Source organism: Bubalus kerabau, chromosome 19 (genome assembly GCF_029407905.1).
Source record: "Bubalus kerabau isolate K-KA32 ecotype Philippines breed swamp buffalo chromosome 19, PCC_UOA_SB_1v2, whole genome shotgun sequence".
In the NCBI taxonomy this organism is placed as follows: Eukaryota; Metazoa; Chordata; class Mammalia; order Artiodactyla; family Bovidae; genus Bubalus; species Bubalus kerabau.
In genome coordinates this window covers 55,377,007-55,392,815 of record NC_073642.1, presented here as the reverse complement: position 1 = coordinate 55,392,815, position 15,809 = coordinate 55,377,007, and the positions used below count along the sequence as shown (strand labels likewise).

Sequence of the window (15,809 nt, the reverse complement as noted above, 5' to 3'; positions counted from 1 at the left end):
AACCTGCTCTAAAATATAGTACTGCCCTATTATTTTAAAAATATACATGTACTTTTAAAAACTGCACACATAAAAATATTTAGGTATTTAATCCCTGTCATTCATTATAATAATTTCCAATGTATCAATAATTCTTCTACAGACCATTTCTGAGCAAGAAAGTACAGTCAATCCTCCAAATCGATGGGTTCTGCAACCACAGATTCAACTGTAGATTGAAAATATATAAAAAAAAAATTCTAGAAAGTTCCCAAATGCAAAACTTCAATTTTCCATTCTTTGGCAATACATAGCGTTTACACTGTACTTATGCAGCTATTTACATAGCATTTACATTGTATGAAATATTATAAGTAATCTTGAAATGACTTAAGGTATACAGGAGGAGGTTCTAGGCACCTATAAACATGCCATTTTATGTAAGGGACTTTAACATCTACAGATTTGGTATGCTCCAGGGTCCAGACACCAACCTCCCTAATAAAGCTTAATTTCTGGGATAATTTTTAATTTGACTATCACTTCTTTCACCCTTATGGCAGAAAGTGAAGAGGAACTAAAAAGCCTCTTGATGAAGGTGGAAGTGGAGAGTGAAAAAGTTGGCTTAAAGCTCAACATTCAGAAAATGAAGATCATGGCATCCGGTCCCATCACTTCATGGGAAATAGATGGGGAAACAGTGGAAACAGTGGCAGACTTTATTTTTCTGGGCTCCAAAATCACTGCAGACGGTGACTGCAGCCATGAAATTAACAGACGCTTACTCCTTGGAAGGAAAGTTATGACCAACCTAGATAGCATATTCAAAAGCAGAGAAATTACTTTGCCAACAAAGGTCCGTCTAGTCGAGGCTATGGTTTTTCCTGTGGTCATGTATGGATGTGAGAGTTGGACTGTGAAGAAGGCTGAGCACCGAAGAATTGATGCTTTTGAACTGTGGTGTTGGAGAAGACTCTTGAGAGTCCCTTGGACTGCAAGGAGATCCAACCAGTCCATTCTGAAGGAGATCAGCCCTGGGTGTTCTTTGGAAGGAATGATGCTAAAGCTGAAACTCCAGTCCTTTGGCCACCTCATACGAAGAGTTGACTCACTGGAAAAGACTCTGATGCTGGGAGGGATTGGGGGCAAGAGGAGAAGGGGACGACTGAGGATGAGATGTCTGGATGGCATCACTGACTCGATGGACATGAGTCTGAGTGAACTCCGGGAGTTGGTGATGGACAGGAAGGCCTGGCGTGCTGCGGATCATGGGGTCGCAAAGAGTTGGACACGACTGAGCGACTGATCTGATCTGATCTGATTACTTCTTTCAAAAGCAATATATGTCTACACTAGAATTTCAGAAATGTACTATTTTCAGATTCTTGGCACTTTGGCCAACACCAGAATCTTAATACACTAACATTTCTTTTTTTTTAGGCTGGGCTGCATGGCTTGTGGGATCTTAGTTCCCTGACCAGGGACTGAACCTGGGCCAGGGCAGTGGAAGTGCCGAGTTCTAACCACTGGACGGCCACAGAACTTCCTACACTAACATTTTAGACTTGACAAATAACAAGCAGTGTTAAAATCAATGCTTAAAGAAAATCATTCACTCCCAGGTAGTTTTAAAATACATGAGAAAAACCATATGACTAAATTATGTAAACAGGAAAATTACTTTAAAAATAACTTTAGAATTAAAAAGAACGAGGGGGAATACTGTTCACCTCCATCCATACTGCAAAAGGCACGAACTCATTTACAAAAATGATCTCCATACCTGGCCCTTGCCTACATTTCTAGTTTCATCTTCTGCTACTTTCCACCAAACAGGTTCAGCTGTGCAGAAATATACTATTTCTTATTAATTTGGTAAATCCTTTTATAATTTAGTATCTCTGAACATTATTTCTTCAGTCTGAAATTCATCAGGACACATCCACACTAAGCAAAGTACTATTCATCTTTTATCATATCATTTGAACCACCTACAAACAAATTAAGAAAACTTTGACCATATGAGTGTAGGATAATTCTAAGCATAGAAACAAACAAGTGCAAAGAAATATTGAGCTTTAGTAGGTAGTCAGCTGTTGTGATACTGGTGTAGTAATTATGTTTTGTGTATGAATATCAATAAATGTAAATGATATTAGAGACCAGAAGCTGTAACTCTAATACTTTGACCACCTGATGTGACGAACTGACTCATTGGAAAAGACCCTGATGCTGGGAAAGATTGAAGGTGGAAGGAGAAGGGGACAACAGAAGAGGAGATGGTTGGATGGCATCACCGACTCGACGGACAGGGAGGCCTGGCATGCTGCAGTCCATGGGGTTGCAAAGAGTCGGACACGACTGAGCAACTGAACTGAACTGAACTGATATTAGGAACCAGGGTTAAATTGTGAGAGAAAGGAGATATAAACATGGACTAAAGGAATATGAGAAAGTCTTGTAGTGCTGGATTTGCATTGGAGGTATCAATATGAATTTGTTAAAAAAAAAAAAAAGAAAAAGGTATTCCTAGGTTCTATCTACTCAAAGAGTCAATCCACAATGATAAGCAACACCACTGAGCATGTCTATACCCTGACTTTGGTTTTAAAATTCCACTTTCTAATTTAAAAAGCATTTCCTGGGCTCTTGGAAAAAACACTGGCTCCAGGTCTGGAGCAAGAAAAATACAAAGCAACCCGGGGCATCATACCATGTTTAAGTTAAGGAAGTGTTCAAAGACTTAAAGAGTCATGTTACAGGACACAGGAGCCAGCCACCGGTCAAATCACATTTGAGACAACTTTAGTGTCAAAATGAATACTCATGCATTTAATTATTACACGTAGAATAAAACAGAATGCCAGGTAACAAATACAGAAGGAATGTTAGACTTTTCAAAAAAGTTACCCTTTTTTGTAGTCCCCAATGTAATAAATGATACAGGTAAGGATCATTAGTGGATGTTAAGAACAGGGATGGAAGGTTGTTGAGGTATTCCTAGTGTCACAGAGTATCTTACAGATCATATGCTAATTATAAAGAGGAAAATAAACCTTTGCAACGGAGTGGTATGGTTATCACACCTTAACCAAGTGATGTAATATGACGTTCACAAGGTTGTATTTTTGCTAAAACTGTTTATCTTAAATGTAACATAAAGAAACAGTAAGATAGATTAAGATTCTTCAAAAATAAGTCAATGTCATGAACAAACACACAGATGGGCTTGTAATTCTATGTAAAAGACATATTAACCATGTGAATCTTGATTGACTGGATCCTGGAAGACAAAATAGTATAAAACACATTTTGGGGACAATTGGAGAAATATAAATAGAGGCTATTACTACTGGTATTCTGGGGTGTGATAATAGTATGATGGTTATAAATGGGAATGTCATTCTTAGGAGTTATATACAGAAACATTTAGGATGAAATGTCAAGATACTTGCACTATTTTCAAATGGTTCAGCAAATATGAAGCGCATATGGCAACATGACAACTGGTGAATACAGATGAAGTATATGAATATTCACTATGTGTGCATGTGTGAGCACATGTGTGCTGAGTCGTCTCCAACTCTTTGCAACCCCATGGAGACCTTTAGGCTCCTCTGTCCATGGATTTTCCATGCAAGAACACTGGAGTGGGTTACCATTTCCTCCTCCAGGGCATCCTCCTGACCCAGGGACAGAACCCACGTCTCCTGCAGTGGAAGGCAGAGTCTTTACCACTGAGCCACCTGGGAAGTCCCAGTAGTCACTGTACTATTCTTTTAAGTCAACTATAGATTTGGAATTTTCAAAATAAAGACTTCGGGGTGGGAAAATAACCCTTAGTTCAGATGTCTGATCTTCTTGGAAGGTTTTTCCCCTGCCAGTGTAATTATTTTTTCTACTTTCAGCATTTCCATAGGACTCGAAATGTCTATTTTAGCACTTAACCAATTTGTAGCTGCCCATTTACAGGTCTGACTTTTCCTTAACTAAACTCTGCAAAACCCGTTTGATCTTCATTCCTAGAACGTGGTTTTTTTTTTTTCCTGGTACTTACTAGGTATTCAGTGTTTGTTGTTCGAATGAGATAACAGATATGCCAAAGTGACAGATCAAAACTGAAATCCAGGTATTTTCTATACCAAATTGTGCCTCAAATTTAATCAAATCCATCAAGCAGAAAACCTACTGAAGGTTCCTGTGTGTTCTGTCCCATTATAATTGATACATCAGCAAACTGATTTAAAAACAAAGCATAACAACCCTCTAAAGAGCCTCACCCCTCAGTCATTACAGGCATACTTCTATTTTAAATTCTTTCATAGTTTCAACTCAAGGAAATTAGAGAAGATGCATACCTGTTCTATGTCCTTGGAACTGGAAGTCTGGTTTTCGCCCGTGACTCCAGGCTGCTCATTTTCCCATGGTAATTTATTTTTTCCTTTTCCTGCACTTAGTACCCTTCGAGTACAGATAGTTGGACTATAAGATCCATAAATTTGCATGCTATCCCTTGTGTGGTCACCACAGTGACAGTGCGCACTCTGAGTTCTGTTACCAGCCAAAAGCCAGTCTGCATCTGCTCCATGTGCCAAATGGCTCGATCTACCCTGGGCAGATGATGGAATGAGTACCGCATATTCCACAAATCCCTGTTCTGTTAACTTTGGGAGGGTTTTCCTAGCCAATCTGGCCTGCACAGCATTCATCACTCCATCTCCATTATCCTGCAGCTCCACAGTATCCACAGCTTTGAAAAGGATGCTGGTTTTACCTGAGCCCATTGACGATGCCAACACAGCAAAGGCTTCAAGAGCTGCCTGGCGTACCCTGCGTTTGCTATCTACAAGAGCTGGGGCAAGATCAAAAGACAGTTTGGATAAGTCAAAATCCTCACTGGGATAAGTCAGGAGGGAGCAGATGCAAATGTTCACCACCTCCTCTCTCACTCTGGAATGCTTATGTTTGAGATGTTCCAGGAGCAAGCAAAGCACCTGTTGAGGACCTACTTCCTTCATTAGCTTGAGGAAGATTTTCATGTACTCTTGTTTGATCACCAACTTGTTGTCTGCCAGCACTTTGACAGAAGCTGCTATAACAGGTCCCAAGAACTGTTGTACCTGCTCTCCAAGGCGAATAACCAGTAAATGCAGGACTTGAAGTGTGCCGTGGACCACTTTGAAGTTAGAGTCGTCTAACAAATTATACAGCAAACTAATGAAACTCACAAGGCTAGGATGAGAGGTGGAACTTGGGTTAAAGCGACCCATCACCTGTTTCAGTTCCTCAACAGCCTGAGTCCGGTTCTTATAGTCTTCTTGATCTAACAACCTTGAATGCAGCTCCTGAGGAATAATCCCAAATTTAAGATTGCTGCTGGAAAGACTCACTGCACAGGGAAGGGGATCTTCAGGAAATCCAGATGCTTCAAGTTCCAAATAATAAGGAACCTGACTTCCAAACTGGGACTCCAGGCGGCGATTGTAGTGTCTCCTCAGGGCAGAAGGCAGGCGAGAGATATAGGACTGAAATCGCTCTTGGCCAAGACGCTCCCCTATTTGTTGAAGTGCAGAGAAAGCTGTCTCAGATTCTTCTTCTATCTCCTGACCGCCAAGCTTTCGGGCTAAGGATATTATCACTTCGGTAAGATCTAGGTCGAGCAACAAATCCTCAGGGGTAAGCAAGATAGGGAACAGTAGTGCTGTGGAAGCTCTAAGCCGGGCGTCGGTACTTTCCAGTCCTTGTTGTATAAGCGTCCTCAGCACCTGTCCAGAACTACGCTTCAAACAGATGTGTAGGATCTGCAGCGCATCCTTCCGCAGGGCTGGATTCTCTTCTCGTAGCGAGACGACTAGCTGAGGCAGAAGAGCTAAGCTAAAGGCCTCTTCCAGCTGGCCTAACTCCCCCTGACCCCGGAGAACGTCCGAGAGGAACTGCAAGCAGAGCCGTTTCTCATCACTATCTCCTTCCACAAGCACTCGGCCCAGAGCCCGATAAAGCGCTTCCTTTCGTCGGGGAAAGCCAAGTCGACCGCCCCGCCGCGGCAAAGCAGCCTGTAAAGCCTGGAAGGCCTCGGAAGGATCGGGCGCGGTCCGCAGTTGTTGAAGGAGCCGAGTCTCCTCTTCATCTCCCCCCGACAAACCACCTCCAGGCCCAGACCAACTATTTGAGATTGCCTCCGCAGGCATCAAGAGGGTCGAGGCCAGAGGCGAAGGTGTCGGGGGGCAGGAACCGTGATCTCCGGCAGCTCCACGGCAGCAATAGTTTTTCTCGCCTCTCATGGCGCCCCCAACTCGACTATCATCAGTCTCTGGGGCGGAAGGACGACTGCGGCTCTGGAGGCGATAGGCACAGAGGGATGGAAGGGGCGGCAGCGGGAGCAGGGCTGAGGGCGCAGCCGCCATGGAGGGTCGTCAAGTGGCGGAGACTAGAGCAAACCATCGTCTCCGAAGGGCTCGATGGAGCCCAGCCTTCCTGTTCCTCTCCAAGCCTCAACCTGCAGAGGAGGAAAAGGGAACAACTTGAGCCCCTGAGTCCCGGAGGCTGCCTTCGGCAAAATGGCCCCCGCCTGAGCCCCAGACCCCACAGCAGCCACCGGGCGTAACCAGGGGCACCACGTGACCAAACCGATCGCTTCCATGGTGATGTACCCAGCGCGGACCTCTTGACCCGGAAATCAACCTGCCGTGATGCATGCAGGGTCATGTAGTCCACGTCAGAAATTCGGGCTAGGCGGAAGGGCTCGGGAAAAGGAAGTGAGAACGTTGCGAACGTAAGGAACGTATCTGGAATGGAGAAGGCGAGGAACAGATAAAGCATTAAGCGGAAGTGACGCTCTCCTTGCTCAGGGCGGAAGTTCCCCGCCCCACCCGTAAGAATTAGGGTTTGACTAGAGACAAGTAAGGATCTTGCCCAGTCTCGAGTTGTCCACGGCTCCTCCTCCTCCTGTCGCTGCGGGCGTGATTCCTGGGACTCAGGTATTTTCCTTTGCTGTCCTTCTGCAGCGCAGGCTTTGACAGAGTTCTGTTGGAGTGCCGCTGGTGTTAGAGTAAGATGTAAAGAAATGAACGGGAGCAAGCAGGGACAGAGGCGACATCTTCTTGTGCAGGGCTCGTTATCGCAGTAAACGCGTTGTTGTCTACAGCCCTGAGTAAGGGCGATCCTTTCCTCCTGCCGTCCGCATACCGGTACGAGAGATCCGGACTAAGGCCAAGCTCAGAGCTCGCGTACTTTTTTTTTCAAATCCCGGTGTTTTGGGACCTTACTCTCCCCGTCCTCTCCTACCTACCCCCCACCCCCGCCTTTTCCTAGTTCTCTTACCCTTGGGTTGTGAAGGGTTGATAGTTTTCTGTCGTTTTCCCTTATCCTCATCACTTTAAGTTCTTTTTGAAAACGTACTTGATCTGCAGATAAATCTGTTTTTCCTTGTAGCTAACCTTCTGTCCCTTATAGGTTCTCAAAGTCTAATGCAGTTCCTCTGTGGGACTCACCCCCTTTCCCCGCTAGCTCCCTCTGCCACCCCAACCTCCCTGCAGGATCTTCGCGCAGCTCTGCAGCCTTTCAGTCTTCCTGGAAACCGAGATTGCAAAGACAATTTCAGTTGCGGTTGAAGTTCTTTGCCTCACTGTCCTAAGAGAATTCCGCCCTATAGTTTTAGAGCCGATGATAGACATTTCTTTGTTTTAGGCGAACTGTGAATTTGGTGAGCAGTCTTTCTTCCTTGTAATTAAACGTAGGCGGAAACAATTGAAGAGCTGGAGTGCTTAGTGTGAGGCAGAGTTCTTTCAAGTGCGGAAGAGAATATTTCGGGGAAGGAATAATACAATTGTTTTTGAATGACCCAGTGAGAAAATTCTGTTATCATTTGAAGTCTCCAGTTTATGCACTTAAAATGCAAGTGTTCCTACCCAGTTCTGTACCGCACAGAATGTCTCCTGAATCCTTTTTTAAGTCTTACTATGACAAACCAATTTTATAAAAATATTTGCTGGATAAGTAAGACAAGCTCAAAAATCATTTCTGGATATTGTCTTAAAGTACAATTTGATTATTATAGGTTTCTTTTTTCCTTTTCTTTTGGAAGTAGAATAAATGAAAACGAAGCCTGTGTAAACATGCATCCTTTTGCTTTGGTTTAAATTCTAGGATGTTAGTTAATTTTAATTAATCATTTTAGTGTTTAAATGAATCTCCCTTAATTTGGTTTGACTATATTTCAGTAGACGAAAAACTTTTTTTTTTTTAATTTTGTGGGTAGGATAAGGGCAGAAGAGTGAAAACTAAGACATGATTTTGACAGTTGTCAATGAGAAAGAATGTCAGTTTCTCATATTTCCCGTGAAAGAAGTTCAAATTCATACTTTTACTCATGTATGCTGAGGTATCAGGAACTCAATTCAGACTAAACTAAAAGAATGATGTACACATCAGAATGTAACATTAGAATGCCAGTTTATGTTGAAATAGAAGATAACCCTTTTCAGTGATCAGAATTTTCAGGTTGAAAATCCAGTGCATTCTTTCCTGTATCCAAGAACTTGGGAAGTTGTGTGGTAATGATGGAACAAAGAAAATGAACTTGGAAAGTCCTGAATTATACAGCATCATTAAAATTATGGTAGAAGTTTAAGAATTACCTGTTCTCTCTATAAAAAATACTTTTCAAGGGGTTTGAATGCTTAAATCAACTACTTATATCCTTTTCCTTGAAACAAAGCAAGATGAGTTTTCATTTTAACCCCTTTTCTTAGGGCCCTGTAGACCACTATGTTATAGATTGCAGTAGATATTGCAATTTTATATCTATTACCTTTAATTTCCTTGATGAAAACTTGGAAGATGCATTATTCTCTATGATGGAAATTTAGGAAATGGGACCTTATCAGCATCCCATATCTTACTAATTATCTTTTAGGTTTGAAAGTTAAAGTCCCCGAGTCGAGTCCAACTCTTTGAGACCCCATGGACTGACTATGCAGTCCATGGAATTCTCCAGGCTAGAATACTGGAGTGTGGGTATACTTTACTTTCTCCAGGGGATCTTGCCTACCCAAGTATCCGTCCCAGGTCTTTCCCATTGCAAGCGGATTCTTTACCAGCTGAGGCACCATGGAAGCCCATCTTTGAGGGTTATTTTGTGGAAAATAAACCTCATCCATTTAATGTGTATTCTGTTTATTTCTATCATGAAACAAATTTTAAAAAATTTTTTATTCTTTAATTCTAGGGATCAAGGGAATTCTAGACATTGTGTATTGACTTGTGTTTTGTATTTATCTATGTATAGAGATATTATAAATTTCTACTACTACTTTCTTAAATTTCAGAGTAGTGGAATACACTATTGGGTATATTAATAGTACACCTCTGAAAGTTGAAAGGGAGTAATTAAGAATACATTGCAAATAGCAAATTCAGATTTTAAAAAGTTAAAATAGTAATTTCAAGATAATTTCAAGAAAGTTTAGTTAAATTAATGGGTCATAAGAATGTGTGATACATACCTTAATTTTTTGAACTGAAGTTAAGATAAACACAGTTGCCCTAAAAACATCCCTTATTTCCACAGTCAGAATAAAATATATATTGGTTGGATTAACCACTATAATTTTTTCCTTGTTCTTACTCAAATTTACAGACATGTAGGGATGTTGGAAATAAGTGCATTCTGTAAACTGTTAAGAATTTTGTATAGTTTAAGAAGTTATTGTGAAGAAATGCTATGCAAATGAAAAGTGCTCTTGACATTAACAAGTAATTATAATTATACTATTATGTATTGAGTGTTTGCTATGTGCCATACACTCTGCTTAGTACTTAATATTAACTCATTTAATCTTCACAACAATTTTCTGAGGTTACATCATCTACATTTGTACTACGGCACATTTTGTGGGTGTTTCCATTGGAAAGTAATTACTGAAATTAGTCATTTTAGCTATTTGCTTAGAGCTTTGGAGAAGTTTTGAGGCAGGAGAATGTTGAAACTAGGATAAAATTAGGTTTTTCCATCATTAATCATTTATATCTATTACTGTGTATTATTTGATTGTATGTATTTTAATTTTCCTCTTTGAGTTTCTGTTCTGAGGCTTTTTGGTTTCTTGCTTGAGTCAGAACTTTAATAAGGTTAAGAAATTTTGAGCTTATTTTTATCCATGTAGAATTAAACAGGTTTTCTTACTGTGTATCAGTGTTATATTTCATTTACTTAGATTTAAGTCCCAAATCCACTGTTCATTTCAAGTCAAAAACTGTACTTTTAAACAATAAAAAAACCTGTTCCATTTTAAGCTCTAATCTTTATAAATTAACAGAATTTCATGTTTTTTCTAACCAGTTTTTCAGTAGATGGGTTAATTCTATAACTTCGAGCTTTTATTGGATGTGGTAATGGCTTTGGGGACTTGCTTTCTTCTGTATTATTTTGGAATCTATGTACAGTGAGTGATTTGTATAACAGGTTTCTAACTTTACTTTTGTTTCTCCGGATATAATGAAAGTCAATCTCAGATAAAAGGAAAATATGCCACCTTGTTCCATAGGTTCAGTGTTAAAATTATATGCCTCTTGAGGTTTGACAGAAAGCAACAAAATTCTGTAAAGCAATTATCCTTCAATTAAAAAATAAATAAATTTAAAAAATTATATGCCGTAATTACTTGAATTCTGTGAGAATTGAAATGTGGAAAAGAAATTTAAACAATTCTTGTTTCTCGTCACCATTTATTTGCTCTTATTATAGCAGATAATTGCCTCCCAACTGATTTCAGCACCACTGTTTTGTAGCTTAGGTGTCAATTAAGTATAATAACTCAGAACTTGACCTTTATTAGCTTGGTTTCAGAATCTAAAATTGTGAAGTTGCTGTAGACTATGGAAAGTCTGAGTCTAATTTTATCTAACATTTGCTGATTGCATCTTTCTGTTATGGTTTAAAATGCTTTTCTTTTCTCTTTATTTCTTATAAATTAATACTTGGATCAAGTCTATTGACTTCGTTTGATTTTGGTGTGTGTGTGTGTGTGGTGGGTTATAGGTGGTATTATGATCTTCTGTCAGAAGGTGGTCTCTGTTTTTGTGATGTTAGCAGCCCTTCATAATCAATGCCTGCCTCCGTTACTTCGTTAAGATTGAGAAATGATGATATTCTATCATTCCTTCGCTAAAAACTGGGGTGCTTGTATAAAGAAAAACTCACCCTCATCTGCTTGGTAACCCACTTGTACAGTTAATATAGGAAGTTCAGTTGCTCAGTCATGTCCGACTCTTAACAGCCCCCTGGACTGCAGCATGCCAGGCTTCCCTGTCCATCACCAACTCCTGGAGCTTGCTCAAACTCATGTGCATCAAGTCGGGGATGCCATCCAACCATCTCATCCGCTGTCCTCTTCTCCTGCCTTCAGTCTTTCCCAGCATCAGGGTCTTTTCAAATAAGTCAGCTCTTTGCATCAGGTGGCCAGAGTATTGGCGTTTCAGCTTCAGCATCAGTCCTTCCAATGAGTATTCAGGACTGGTTTCCTTTAGGATGGACTGGTATGATCTCCTTGCAGTCCAAGAGACTCCAAGAGTCTTCTCCAATGCCTCAGTTCCAAAACATCAATTCTTCAGCACTCAGCTTGCTTTATGATCCAATTCTTGCATCCATACTTGACTACTGGAAAAACCATAGCTTTGACTATATGGACCTTTGTTAGTAAAGTAATGTCTCTGCTTTTTAATACGCTGTCTAGGTTGGTCATAACTTTTCTTCCAAGGAGCAAGTGTCTTTTAATTTCTTGGCTACAGTCACCATCTGCAGTGATTTTGCAGCCCAAGAAAATAAAGTCTGTCACTGTTTCCATTCTGTCCCCTTCTGTTTGCCGTTAAGTTCTGGGACTGGATGCCATGATCTTAGTTTTTTGAATGTTGTTTTAAGCCAGCTTTTTCACTCTCTTTTACTTTCATCAAGAGGCTCTTCAGTTCCTCTTTGCTGTCTGCCATAAGGGTGGTGTCATCTGCGTATCTGAGGTTATTAATATTTCTCCTGGCAATCTTGATTGCAGCTTGTGCTTCATCCACCCTGGCATTTCACATGATGTACTCTGCATAGAAGTTAAATAAGCAGGGTGACGGTCTACAGCCTTGTCATAATCCTTTCCCAATTTGGAACTAGTCCATTGCGCCATGTCTGGTTCTAAGTGTTGCTTCTTGACCTGCATACAGATTTCTCAGGAGGCAGGTAAGGTGGTCTGGTATTCCTATCTCTTTAAGAATTTTCCAGTTTGTTGTGATCCACACAGTCAAAGGCTTTAGAGTAGTCAATGAAGCAGAGGTAGATGTTCTTTTGGAATTCCCTTGCTTTTTCTTTGGTCCACCAGATGCTGGCAATTTGATCTCTGGTACTTCTGCCTTTTCTAAATCCAACTTGAGCACCTGGAAGTTCTTGGTTTACGTACTGTTGAAGCCTAGCTTGGAGAATTTTGAACATTACTTTGCAAGCATGTGAGATGAGTGCAATTGTACGGTAGTTTGAGCATTCTTTGGCATTGCCCTTCTTTGTGATTGGAATGAAAACTGACCTTTTCCAGTCCTGTGGCCACTGCTAAGTTTCCCACATTTACTGGCATATTGAGTGCAGCACTTTCACAGCATCATCTTTTAGGATTTGAAATGTAGGAAAGGTATGATAAATGCTTGATTCTTTCCCTTTATTTGCTTGGTTTCAAATAATGAGTTGATTCATTAGTATCTTCTAGTGGTGATCAGTTTTTTAAAATTATCATAATTGTATTATCATTATGAACTCATGGATTTAAGCATGTCTGCTATGTTTGAATCAATTGCAGTTACTACAGTGGATGATCAGTTTGCCCCATCTGTGACTAGTGAAGGCCTGTTCAGTTTGGCTCCAAAGTTTTTTATGACCTTAGTCATCATTGATAGCTTTATTGCTATCTACTATGTAATGATTCCAAATTTATCTTGACGTTTTCTGTCTTAGGTCTAGAATCAGCTGTTTGTCCAAGGAATTCTATTTCCTTAGAGGGAAACAATATTTAGGGACCCCATCTGGTGCTAGGAGTACTCTGTGCTACTGGGTTGGTCATAACTTCTAACCCTTTTCAGTTGACAGAGCTCAAAAATATAATTTTATTTTTTTCTTAATTATACATTTTATACATTTGTATCTTGTATGTATTTTGTTATATGCATAATTTATATAGTTAGTGTGTATAATATTGTTTATATATATGTATATATATATTTATTCTGTTATTTTTATTTCAAAATCAGACTACAGGTACTTCCCTGGTGGTCCAGTGGCTAAGGCTCCATGCTTCCAATGCAGGCAGCTTGGGTTCAATCCCTGGTAAGGGAACTAGATCCCACATGATGCAATAAAGATCGGGTATGTCACAACTAAGACTCAGAGCAGCCAAATAAATAAAATATTAAACAAAAAATCAGACTGCAGGGTTTATGTTTACTATCTCAGGCTTATGTCTTTCTCTCTTTTCTCCTTTACTAAAAATCCCAGATCATGAATGATGACCAGGGGTGATAGAGTTAGAAATGTCAGATAATTATGCACCATGGCATTGCACAGTAACCATTTCAGAATACAAATAACATCTTCACCAACTATGTGAAGTGGTATAAGATTTTTTAAGGCATACCTCTCTAAGGATGGCCCATCAAATTACTAAAGTTATTTGGTATAATATGGTTAGGCTGCTAACTGAACATTGAGTTCCTTTGTTTCCTTTTATTTTCAAATTGTTGTTTTTAAGGTTTAATTTTGCTTTATAATTATGTAAAATACTACCTTAATTCCACAGTCAAATCTATAAAACTGAGATATGTTCAAAGATGTGTAGCTTTATCTCTATCCCCTCCACTCTGTTCTCTCCCTCCTCTGTTAGGTAACCTTTTAAAAATATACCACGTTATATTTCCTTAAAAAAAAAAAATAAGTCGTTATATATATTTGTAACCCCCCCCCCTTTCTTAAATAAATAGTGGCATACTGTACACATATTTCTCTTCCATGTTTGGATCAGGAAGAGCCTGCAGAGTAGTATATACAGAGATTCCTCATTCCCATTCACAGCTGCATAGTATTCCATTGTGTGGATGTGCCAGGGGTTTCTTTCACCCACCCTTTTGTTGGTGGGCATTAGAGCTTAAAATTCTTGGTTTGTTGCCTTTTAGTTTCTCAAATACTAAAGTAAAAAGCATAAGGTATTATTGTTTTGCTTTTACAAATAGACCTGTAATTATTAACCTTATGCATTTGTCTTTTTATATTTTTGCCAGTGTATTTTTTGATAAGTTCTTAGAAGTAGAATTGTTAGATTAATGAATAAATGCAAATGTAATTTTGCTAAATTTTCCAGATCTATTTCCAGAGGTCTCTATCATTCAGCGTTCCCTTGGGGATGGATGAATGTGTTTGTTTCTCATAGCCTCACCAAAGTATATTGTCAGGAAAGCATTGTTATTAATAACTCCATATAGTTGTTTTTGGAGAAGGCAATGGCACCCTACCCCAGTACTCTTGCCTGGAAAATCCCATGGATGGAGGAGCCTGGAAGGCTGTAGTCCATGGGGTCTCTGAGGGTCGGACACGACTGAGCGACTTCACTTTCACTTTTCACTTTCATGCACTGGAGAAGGAAATGGCAACCCACTCCAGTGTTCTTGCCTGGAGAATCCCAGGGACGGGGGAGCCTGGTGGGCTGCTGTCTGTGGGGTCACACAGAGTCGGACACGACTGAAGTGACTTAGCAGCAGTAGCAGCAGCAGCAGCATAGTTGTTTTTGGTGTGTTTTTTTGTGATATTTTCTTTAATTTTGCGATCCCATGGACTATACAGTCCATGGAATTCTCCAGGCCAGAATACTGGCATGGATAGCCTTTCCCTTCTCCAGGGGATCTTCCAAACCCAGGGATCGAACCCAGGTCTCCTGCATTGCAGGCCGATTCTTTACTAGCTGAGCCACAAGGAAAGCCTTTGATTAAGTACAAAGACTTTTCCAGTCACGTCACATGGAGATCATTTTATCCATCCTCTGTTTGGCTGCCAGTCTTTTGTCTCTCTCCTCAGCAATGGTAAAGCAAATACCCTTTCCACGGGGAGGAGAGATCCATGGTTTGTTGCCTTTGCCAATAATGAAAATGTTTGAGAACCAAGTGGCAAAGTTGTTGCCATTGGCATCTTTCACATGAACTACATCTAAAGAACCTGGATGCCTCTTCTGGTTGGTAATCACACCAATTCTTTTCAGGTTAGCACCTCCAGTCACCATGCACAGGTTACTAGTGTCAAATTTGATGAAACCAGTAATCTTGTCCATCTCCAAGGCAATTTGAATGGTGTCCTTCACTTTGATGAGGGGATCAGGCAAGGATGGTGCGAGCATATGGGTCACCAGATGAAGGATTCCTTTTGTCCCCACAAAGATCTTTCTCACTTTGCACAACTTACACTTGGCCTCCTCAGGTGTAATATGATGAAGAGCAAAGCGACCCTTCGTGTCATAGATCAAACGAAAATTCTCTCCAGTCTAATAATGCTGATGACATCCATAAAATCAACAGGGTAGGTTATTGGTGCGAATTTGCCATTGATCTAAATGAAACGCTGCTGCAAATCTTCATCTCCTGTTAAGGCATACTTAAGTCTGTTCCTTAGGGAAATGATTAGGGGAAGACATTTCCTCAGCTTGTGGGGACCAGTAGGTGGACGAGGGGCAAACACACCAGTCAGTTTATCCAGCATCCAGTTTTTTGGAGCTGCTCCAGGCTCCAGGTGCTTCTTGGGACCTCTAGCCATCGCCGTGCTGGGC

At 40.5% G+C, this 15,809-nt stretch overlaps 2 protein-coding genes and 1 pseudogene across 6 annotated transcripts in view; 1 reads left to right on the top strand and 2 right to left on the bottom strand.

Moving 5' to 3' along the window:
• TOGARAM1 (TOG array regulator of axonemal microtubules 1) overlaps nt 1-6,603 on the bottom strand; it is a 78,447-nt gene extending 71,844 nt beyond the window's left edge. Inside the window, exon 1 of one of the 3 annotated variants that reach the window (XM_055556473.1) lies at nt 4,338-6,603. In XM_055556473.1, coding sequence (XP_055412448.1) covers nt 4,338-6,383 — 2,046 coding nt within the window. In that variant the 5' untranslated portion in view covers nt 6,384-6,603. The remainder of the gene's footprint in view (nt 1-4,337) is intronic. The other 2 variants (XM_055556472.1, XM_055556471.1) reach the window with 2 other exon arrangements.
• Nucleotides 6,604-6,786: 183 nt separating this feature from the next.
• Nucleotides 6,787-15,809, top strand: part of KLHL28 (kelch like family member 28) — a 33,822-nt gene continuing 24,799 nt past the window's right edge. The window contains exon 1 of one of the 3 annotated variants that reach the window (XM_055556482.1): nt 6,787-6,956. The gene's annotated coding sequence lies outside the window, so the exon portion shown is untranslated. Of the gene's footprint in view, nt 6,957-12,060; nt 12,200-15,463; nt 15,563-15,809 lie in introns of those variants that run through there. The other 2 variants (XM_055556483.1, XM_055556485.1) reach the window with 2 other exon arrangements.
• On the bottom strand, nt 15,006-15,796 carry LOC129633945 (40S ribosomal protein S4, X isoform-like; annotated as a pseudogene).